At 31.3% G+C, this 10365-nt stretch overlaps 1 protein-coding gene across 2 annotated transcripts; it reads left to right on the top strand.

Moving 5' to 3' along the window:
• The first annotated feature begins 236 nt into the window (after positions 1 to 236).
• LOC106690275 (transmembrane protein 129) lies at positions 237 to 9415 on the top strand. 2 transcript variants are annotated; one of them, XM_014435640.3, is made up of 6 exons: positions 237 to 605; positions 683 to 926; positions 4623 to 4865; positions 6597 to 6753; positions 7009 to 7142; positions 9149 to 9415. In XM_014435640.3, exons 1-6 carry the CDS (start codon positions 371 to 373, stop codon positions 9267 to 9269), a joined length of 1134 nt encoding a protein of 377 aa, XP_014291126.1. In that variant the 5' UTR covers positions 237 to 370; the 3' UTR covers positions 9270 to 9415. The 2 variants fall into 2 exon arrangements, with proteins under 2 accessions (XP_014291126.1, XP_014291127.1); XM_014435641.3 differs by having other exon boundaries at positions 4635 to 4865; positions 9149 to 9414.
• Positions 9416 to 10365: the final 950 nt, after the last annotated feature.

The raw sequence follows: 10365 nt of genomic DNA on the forward strand, positions 1-10365 counted from the left end.
TATTTTACAACCCAATATCCTTCGTAGGAATACCTTCATACAGAAACCAGGAAATAACATTCATTATAAGGAAAATATACTATTTAATTACTGAATGCTGATGAAAGATCCATTTATAAATGATAATTATTTGTTATTATCATAAAACACAAACGCTTAACAAAAAAAATTAATAATTCGTAATTATCTATTGTTTAAACGTCAGACAAACTGGGAGGGAGGTTACATTGTACAACTGTTGTCATAATGACAATAACAGAGGTCAAAAAACATTTTTTATTATTTTATCTTATCAAAATTTAATCTAAAACTTTTTCAGTCTTAAATATTGACGAATCTATGTCGTCCCGGATAAATTTTCAACTGTATAATGGCTAATGTGAATCTAGACCCTAACAATATGATTACCACAACTTCGCTATATACACTATTTTATTTCACGTTTTGTATATTTTTTGTTTTCCCGACTCGTGAATTTATATCGTTAGGAATAACCGTAGAAGGTTTGTTTGAATGGTTTTTGAAAAACGAGTTCGAAAACTTCATCTTCTACCAAATAAGAAGGACATGTACTACTTTACTTGTCCACTCTCTTATACCTTTAGGTAGGATGTCTCTTTTTTTTTAAAATTATTATGTTCCCGAAATGTATTTAGTCGTTATGAAATGTTCTATTTTACAGGGTATGTTGTATTTTTGCTGTTATTGTCAGACAAGGCTGTGATGTTCTTTATTTCCAATATGTGGATGAGCTCATTTCTTATATTTTCCATTATATTTCCTTTAATGACATGCTTGTTGATTCTGTACTGGAGTAAAAATGGTTCATGGGATAATCATCCTATCGCTAGAACTTTAAAAATGTTCTGTGATCCTAATACTACATGGAGGCAACTATCATCAGACATAAATGTTGAGTTCAGGAGGTTAGTAATTCATGTTAACTTTAGATAAAACATTATTTTTATTTATTTTATTTCACAGTGGTTATTTATTATTCATAATTGTGAATCTGTTGAGCTAAGCTACTACAAAAGTATTATGAGAAGGACTTGTCTTTATATTTAGTGAAGTTCTTACTATTTTATTTGTTTATGTTTATTTATATAAAGTTGACCATATAACTTTAAATGTAAGAAGATGGTCAGGGTTGTAGTCAAAAAAGAACAAATAGTTTTTAACTATTTAATGTCCGATGTTTCGCCCCACTTTGCTGGTTTTCATCAGGGCTGTTCAAAGCGATAAGTTAAACAGGATGAACAGATTGGTTAAACAGCCCTGCAAAGTGGGGCGAAATGTCGGACATTAAATAGTTAACAAATATTTGTTCTTTTTTGACCGCAACCCTGACCATTTTCTTATGTTTATGTCTATTGTGTACACATCGGATTTTTAGTTAAAAAAGCTGTAAGTGCAAATTTATCAATTGTTTTGTAAATGATGTCTTGCAAAACCTATGATACAGCAAACCAAGATATCATCTATATTTTAAGTTAATCCATAAATTTTGTGATTTTTTTTTTAAGCAACCAACTTTTTTTTAAAGCAGTTAATTGAGAAAAACTTCCAACAGTGACATTTTTTGAAAAATTTGATCTTGGTAAAATTGGAGTGTTACAGGGGTGTAGAGAAACCACCCATTGGTAGCACTCTAATGACGTTTTACATTAGCAGGTCTCGTGGCTATTTTCTTTTCAGGCACCTCGGAGGATTATCAGGAATGGAAGAGGGAGCAAGGTTAGAAACTAGTGGGTTTGGGTGGTTAGAGAGTTTATAATGGAAGGAGTGATATCTGGTTCAGACTAGATTGGTTACATAGGGAACATTAAGGTCTTATGTATGATTTTATTTGTGACAAAGTAAGAAGCATTGAGGATTTTACGAAGGATTTTGGATTGTAAGGATTGGATACAAGAGGAATTCGAAGATTTAGAGGGGCCCCAATGCTCAACTCCATATGTCCAGATTGGCCTTATTACAGTCATGTCTTTTGTAATGAATTGGAAGTTTAGACCGTTTGTCGAATAAGTGCTGTAATAGTCGAAATTGACCTGCAGGTTCTTGTCTTCTCAGTATTGTGTGAGGTTTCCAGGTTCGTCATTTGTCCTGATGTAGTCCAAGGTAGCGGATCTGTTTCACAGGGGTAAGATCAACATTATTAAAAGAGGCTGTATGTAGTGTTAATTATTAATACTACTACTACTAATGCTTAGTTAATACTTAACTAAAGCATTTATAAATCCTGTCATACTGTTGCTAATACAGTAATGTCATCATGTGTATATGTTCCTGTAGTTCCATACACAAGCTCTTTTCTCTAAAAACCATGAAAAATTGAATATTCTAACCCAGTAAAGTCACATATATGTCTTGTTCACAGATATTAAATCATTTTGTGATAAATTGTCACTTAAGATTTTGTTTCAACAAAGATATGATATGATGAATAATTATTTACCATATAAAAGCATACACCAGTTAAGATTGAAAATAGCATGAATGTTATTATAATAGTTGATGACTGACTCAAATGTGTCAACCGATTATGTTATTAGGAAAAACATTTCATTGTTTCAGTTAATGTTTTATGAGTTTTAATTAATGTTAGTTCTTATACTTTCATTTCAGTAAGTACAATTTAATTACATGACTTGTGATTTTCATTTTTGGAATTATCAATGTTTATTAATGATTATTTTACCTTTGTCAAATAATGTCAGTTTGAGTATTACTATAAAAAAAAAAAAAGTGTAGCTTTGAGACTTTTCTTATGGTGCTAATAAGTTGTTTAAACAATGAAAAGCATGGTTTGGTAAATATATAAATGAAATAAGTTTGATATGTGGGGCTTTAGAATTTATATTTTTGTAAAATTCTGTGCGAAAATTTGCAAAACTGGTGAATTTTTTAGCTCCAAGTCACAGCTTAATATCATTCCTATCTGTCAAATTTTGTGAAATTGGTTTTATTTTGTTGGTGGGATCAAAAATGCATTTAATGGATGTTTTTTTAATCAATATAATTGTACTTATCGAGTTGGCTTGCAAATATTGTTCGAAAAAACGGAGTTGATGACTACAGATTGAAACTTTGGGGAAAAAACAGTTAAAACAAAGTATGAGGAAATCAGGGTCATAAATAGCTTACAGTATTTAGGGGAAATTATTTGTAGCAATGGGTCCGTGAGAAAGGGTATGGAGGAGAGGTTGGGTCAAGAGGGCAAGATGGAAAGACTCAGCTTTGTGACCAGTAGCCTAGACTGTAAAAAGGGTCAGTCAATAAGAGCAAAAATAAGACTCTATAATAGGATTGTCAAACTGTTTATTCTGTATGGAATGGAGACCGCTTCGCTTCCTAGCTTAAGGAAACCTCTGGGAATAAAGAGAAAGATATTGAGGAGGATTTATGGGCCTGTAAAGTTACCGGAGGGATTTAGGCTGAGGCCTACCAGAGAATCATACAGAGAAATGGATGACCTAGAAACAGACATTAGGTTAAGGAGGCTGCGTTTCTACGGTCATATGATCAGGATGAATCCGAGAAGAATTAATAGGGAGATCTTTGGGAAAATTTGGGGATATAAAGAGGGTGGGGAATACGTTAAGCAGATGAAGAAAGAAACGGGGAAATAAGGAATCTCAATTCAAGACTGCCTCAATAGAGATGAATATAGGAAAAAATTAAGGAAGGTTCTTGGGTGCAAAGAAGTGAGAAGGGGGAGAGTATGGTGCGAGGAAGAAAGAAGAGGTGGGGAAAGTTGGGAGGAAATGATATTCGCGTGGTCTATAAGGCCGTTTCATGTCTAAAAAAATAATTGTACTTAAAAAATTCCTCTGTGGCAAATTTTTAAGTACAATTATCTAGACTAACAAACATCTTAGTGCAAGAGCCCAATAGGAGAAAAAAGGCAGTTATTTTACCCCAATTTTTTATTACTTTAATGAAAACTATGTATAATTACTAGTCAAAATTTATGAGTCTGCAAAGTAATTTATGAATAAAAAATGAAGGCTGTTTCAAAACGTTAAAAATAATTAATTTTTCATTCTGAGCTCTAGATCTTTAAAATTACCAACAACAATAGAAAATCTAAGAGAAGATCATTTAAAGTAGAGTAAATTTGCTAAAATATAAGCCCTAATAGAGCTATTTACATTCAATAGTTCTCGATTTATAGCTTTTTAAAAAGCAATAACCCCGAATGAAAAAATAATGTTTTTTAAGGAATTGAAAACGCCGCTATTTTTTATTCCCCTACTTATACTTGGCAGACTCATCAGTTTTGACTAGTAATTATACATAGTTTTCATTGAAGTAATTGGAAATTGGGGCGAAATAACTGCCTTTTTTTTCTTTCCGGCTCTTGTACCATCTCGTAAATGCAGTTTTGAGCATACCAGCACACCAAGTCAATTTCTCAAAGTTTACAATTGTGTCAATATTCTACTGGAGGAACAAAAAATGGTCTGGTATCAATTTGTTTTGGTCATATTTATTTTTATAATGTAGCAGTTTAATAAAGCAATAGCATATTTGGTCATTGTTGCTTTTTTTGCACATTTATAATTATTTATATACTCTAATTGCTTCCTAAGGATATTGTGTCTATTAAAATTTTAAAGTTTGCATTACAGTATTGATAAAGTTGCCTTGGAGACGAGTACTATACATCGTGTAATTGCAACTGACAATTGGATAATGAAAGTATCGCCATATTGCCTCGAAATAGCTCATCAGAGTGATTCTTCTCTAGTCCTCTGTCAAGCTGACCTCCATCAAGTTTCAGTCGATGGTCAAGGCGTTGTCCAGTATGTGAATATAGAAGTGAAGACTACGAGGCGAGGTGTGAGGTCGTTCTTTATCAGGTAAATTAACAAATTTTTATTCAAGTTAAGTCAGGATAAGCGGAGACTTTCTTTTCCTTTTTTTTTTTAAATTTACAACTGTATTTAAGCTATAATAACTTGAAAGATTTGTTTAGAAGTTATCTAACGGTAGCACTCAATCTTCATTTGAGAGAAGCTGAAAAATAATCAGAATAATCACCTCAGAGGATTATCAGGAAATGAAGAGAAAGCAAGGTTAGAAACCAGTGGGTTTGGGTGTTTAGGGAGTTTGTAATAGAAGGAATGATATCTGGCTCGGGCTAGATTGGTTAGATTTGGAAAATTAAGGTATTTATAGATTTGTATTTGTGACAAAGTGAGAAGCATTAAGAATTTTATTATGGATTCTAAGGATTAGATACAAGAGGAATTGATTGTTTAGTGGGTCTCCAAAGCACAATACCCTGAGACCAGATAGGCCGTCTTATAGTCATGTGTGTGTATGTCTTTTGTAATTAATTGAAAGTTTAGACCGTTTGTGTCAGAAGGTGTTGTAATAGTCAGAATCAATGAGCAGTTTCCTTTCTTGTGTTAGGATTCCAAGCTTGTCATTTTTCTAGATAGTGGATAGTCTTAGGTAGCGGGTCTGTTTGACAGGTACAAGTGGAGTATTATTAAAGGATACTGAAGTGCAGGAAGTCATAGGCTTAGTATTGGTGATTTGGTGGGATTTATTGGAATTTATTTTAATCCACCACTTTTTACACCATTCTTAAAGGATTGTGATGTGGGATTGAACAGAATAGTCCTTGTTTTGGACTATTATTGACTTTTACCACACATGGCATTGACATATATGTTGAAGATAGTGTTAGTATGGGTTCGGATGTTAGCTATAGACGATAGGACTGAAGTGCAGGCTAAAATTTCAAAGGCTGTTAATTTATCAATTTTGAAGATGGAGAACTGATACATAATCCATAAATTAATTCTATATGGCATCAACTTACTTTAAAAAAAAAAGATGGAAAATAGTTCCAACTTTGATGAGTAATGCACATTTGTTTTGATAACAGCCAGCTCTGTATGCTATCAAAATCAGAAGAGAAAATAACATCCAACATGTCATCTAATATGACAACATAACACCTGTCTGGTCTTAAGATATTGAGCTTTGGGCCTCCACTAAATAATCAAATTCCTCTTGTATCTAATCCTTAGAACCCAAAATCCTTAATGTTTCTTACTTGGTCACAAATGGATTCATCTATAATGACCTCAATGTTCCTTGTGTAGCAATCTAGCCCAAACCATATATGAATCCTTCACTAATCACCCAAACCCACTGGTTTCTAACCTTGCTTCCCCTTCATTTCCTGATAATCATCTGAGATGATTATTCTGATTACTTTTAAAAAAATGGAAAACAGCTTCAACTTTGATAAGTTATGCTCAATTGTTTCGATAACCACCAGCTCTGCATGCTATCAAAATCATAAGAGAAAATAACATCCAACATGTACAAATATCAACTTATGTTCGACTTTTCTTCTGATGGACCATTTAATGGGAAAGGATTAACTAGTTTTCCACTTCAGCTCGGCACTGTAAGATTATAATACCTATTGTTAAAATGTCCGTTACCTTCTTGCTCCAAAAACAAACTTATCCAGACTTACCTTGTTAAAAGTATAAACATGTTTTTAAAAGTAATAAATTTCTTAATAATGCATATTATTTTAAGTTTGGTCATCTTTTGTTCTATCACAGGTGCAACGCTACAGATTTTCATCTTTTGCAACATAAAGTCGATCGCCCTATTTCTATATTGCAAGGGATAGTTTTCTATAAAACTCTGACTGAACAGTTTTTAGAAGTATTTGAAGAAACTGTTAAAAAAAATCCGCCTTACATATTACCCAAAGATGTAAGTGCAAATTATTTAAATCTTATTTGTTTTCACTTTAATTTAATTATACCATTTTTCCCATCTTTCCTTGCCTTAATCCTGCATAATCAAGGTTCCGTTTATGCGAGATTAGATTTGAAAATGGACAGTTTTAGATCAGAAATGTTATTAAATTCAATAAATAAATTGTGTATGAAGTTTTATTTTTTTTCCCCCACCCCAGAAATAAATAAATGTTGATTTTTCATTGATGCACTTTATTATAATTTATAGGAACAGTTGGACCAATGCATTGGCTGCATGGTAGCTGAACCAGCCGTTAAATTGGTCAAGTGCTGTCTCGATCCCGAACCTTGCACAAAGTGTTACTGTCGACCATTGTGGTGTCTCGGCTGTATGGGCAGGTGGTAAGTATTTGTCTTAAGATACAATATCAAAATGATCAAATTTAAGAGAAGTTAACTTGACAGATCATGTCATGATTCATTTTAACGTGTAATTTATAATTTGTGGACCATAACGGGTTTTACTTTTTGTAGAAGTGAAATCGAACCATTAACGTTTTATTAATGAGGTGTTTATAGTTGACCGTAGATTCAATATGTGAAGAAGATGGTCGGTTTGCGGTCAGCAAAGAAACACAAAAAGTTATATTTATTTGTGCCAACCTGAATTTCAGGGCATTTTGATCTGAATTTCAGGGCTAAAAAGCAAAGTGATACAACAACCGTAATTCAGAGAAAATAAAATGAAATAATAACAAACAAACTTGGAAACATAAATAACAATAAATTTAGTAGATAGTAGTTGGTTCTAATATAAGATAAAATATAATATTATAGAAGTAAGAATTAAATAAAACAAATGATAAAAAAAGTTATTGAAAATCAGACAATGTTCATGTAAATGAAAAAATAAATTCAATGAATGGTACGGAACAATATGTAAATGATGAGTAATTAAAATTAACATAATAAAATATGTAAGTAATAATTAAAGATATATAAATAGCGAAAACAATTTAAATTATAACAATTGAAATAGATAGTAGTTGATTGATAAAAATAAAAGATGAAATATAATATTATAGAAGTAAAAATTATACAAAAAAAATTATGAAAAATTAAAAAAACAGGAAGTGTTGATGAAATAAGCATAATGAAAGTGGCAGAAGAAAATGTAAATGATGAGGAATTGAATTAACATAATAAGATATTTAAGTAATGTTTAAAAATAATGAAAAACAATTTTAAATCAACATAATGAAATGTATGAAAGAAAAATGATGAGTATGATACAATGGGCAAGAAAGAAAAAAATGTGGTAAAAAATATACAGTAATATAGACGAGTAAAAAAAAAAAATTAAAATAAATATATTGTGTCTGGCAAAAAAATTAATGAATAAGAAAGAACATGGGACAAGAAAAATGGGAAACAAAGAAAGAAATATTAGAAACGAGAGGAAGAATTACATGCTCTGGCAGATTTTCTGTCTAGAGTGATTGAATTTTAACTTCACTGAAAGAGAGCAGGCAAAAAAATACATTAAATCGAACGGAAACAGTAGCCTCCAAGTATGAGTAAACATGAAAGACTGTTAAGATAAAATAAGAAAGAAGAAATTAAATTTAATAAAAGTTTAAAGAGTAAAATTACCTAATAACTAGTTTGAAATAAAAAACTTTGAGAACGATAGGTCAGAAAATTGTAGATATATATAATTGGGCTAAATAATTGAATGATGATGAAGATGAGAAAATAAAAATGACGACAAAGTGACAGTAGAAAATAATAAAAGGCAAAATGAACGGAGAAAAAGGTGGAAGGTCAGTAATATATATAGTAAGTTGTCGAAAAAAAAAAAAGTTGGTGTTTTATTAAATTAATTATTGTGAAGCAAGAATAGAATTAAATTACAAAGTAAATAAAAAATTATGAAGAGGGTTACAGTCAAAAGAGAAACAAATAGTTTACAACTATTTATTTTCTGATGTTTCACCCCCACTTTATGGAGTTTCATCAGGACTGTTCAAGTTGAAAGCTTCAGAGACTTTGATAAAAAAAAAAAAAATATTTTTCTTGATAATTCTGAATTTTTTAATTGTTGATTAATTTCTGATTTTTTCCCTCATTTTTTTTTTTCTTATCCAAGCCTCTGAAGCTATCAACTTGAACAACCCTGATGAAGAAGCCCTACAAAGTGGGATGAAATGTCGGAAAATAAATAGTTGTAAACTTTTTCATTTATCTTTTGATCGCAACCCTGATCTTAATTACATCAATACCATCTTTCTCATAATTTGATTTTATGCAGTCAATTATTTATATATATCTAATATTAAGTAAATAATTAAAATATAACATATATTTCAAAGTGTATTGATGTAAACTTTATTGTCATTTTCTTTCAGGTTCGCTTCAAGACAAGAGCAAGATCGGCCGGAAACTTGGCTCAGCTCAACCTGTACATGTCCTCTCTGCCGCAGTGTGTTCTGTATCCTGGATGTCTGCCCACTGGAAAAGAAATCTTAATTTTCTTTTTTCTATTGGCTATTACAAACTACCCTTTCCATTGAGGTTTCTTATAAAATGTATCTTGCCTTTTCAGTTATTTTTAATTATACGTTAGTCAAAGCACAAAAATTCCTATTAACGCTACTCTAAGATTTTTTTTTTTAATGTTGTATTTATTTCTTTTAACTGTCTCAGTTTTATTCATGATATCTAAGATAGATTTTAGATAATTTGGTTTTGTTTTTTCTTTTTAGGTTTAATTTAATTTTGAGTTACTTTAGTTCAATGTAAAAGAAATTTAAAAAAAGAAAATATTAACTGCTAATGAAAATTATGATTGATAAACGAGCCTTTCATTTGAAAAAATGAGTTACTCCAATTTCAGCACTTTTCAAAATGTATATTTAATAATATTTCTCATTATGATGCATTAGTTGTTGACCATGGATTTTATATAAGGAGAAGATGAGTCAGGGGTGCGGTCAGTGAAGAATACAAATTTTTGTTCTTAGCACTGAAGAAGGGCTGAAATTCTGGCCGAAATGTTGGCTCCGATTAAAGTTTTACTTTCCGCAGACTGGACCCCTCAGCATCTTCTAATGTAATAATATATTACAGTTACTTATAAAAAAAATATATTATTTATGTTGAGATGTTTATTATTAACCATAGACTCAATATGAGCAGATGGTCCGGGTGCAATCAATTATGATAAAAATGATACTTATTTTTATATCATTACCCCTGACCTTCTTCTCCTCATATTATTTATGTTCACTTTGTTATTAAACACTGTTAATAAAATTAACAATAGCAGTATTCATATTGATTCGATTTTTTCTTTATTAATATTATATTAAATTTTAATTAATATTTTATCTAGTTAGGGAGTGCAGTAGCCCCGGGGTAAGGCGCATGGCTACTAACTCCAAGGACCCGAGTTTGAATCCTTGAATCAATTGAATGAGTTGAAAATTGTTCTGTTACACTGTAACCGTGAGTCAACTCTTGAGTGTCCTGGAGCCCTCCTGGGGTCCACCCAGCCTCCTTAATTGGGTAAAAATCTGTTGGTCAATCGTGATTCTGACCAAATCATCGACTTGCACAACCGTTG

This window comes from Halyomorpha halys, unplaced genomic scaffold, assembly GCF_000696795.3.
Source record: "Halyomorpha halys isolate HHAL.00 unplaced genomic scaffold, Hhal_1.1 Scaffold1632.1, whole genome shotgun sequence".
Taxonomy (NCBI): Eukaryota; Metazoa; Arthropoda; class Insecta; order Hemiptera; family Pentatomidae; genus Halyomorpha; species Halyomorpha halys.

Excerpts from the sequence above, each read along its gene's own strand:
- LOC106690275 (XM_014435640.3), top strand. The coding sequence starts at position 371 with ATGGCTAATGTGAATCTAGACCCTAACAATATGATTACCACAACTTCG. Across the intron at positions 927-4,622 it reads ATAAATGTTGAGTTCAGGAG|TTTGCATTACAGTATTGATA; the intron begins GTTAGTAATTCA and ends AAAATTTTAAAG. Across the intron at positions 4,866-6,596 it reads GTGAGGTCGTTCTTTATCAG|GTGCAACGCTACAGATTTTC; the intron begins GTAAATTAACAA and ends GTTCTATCACAG.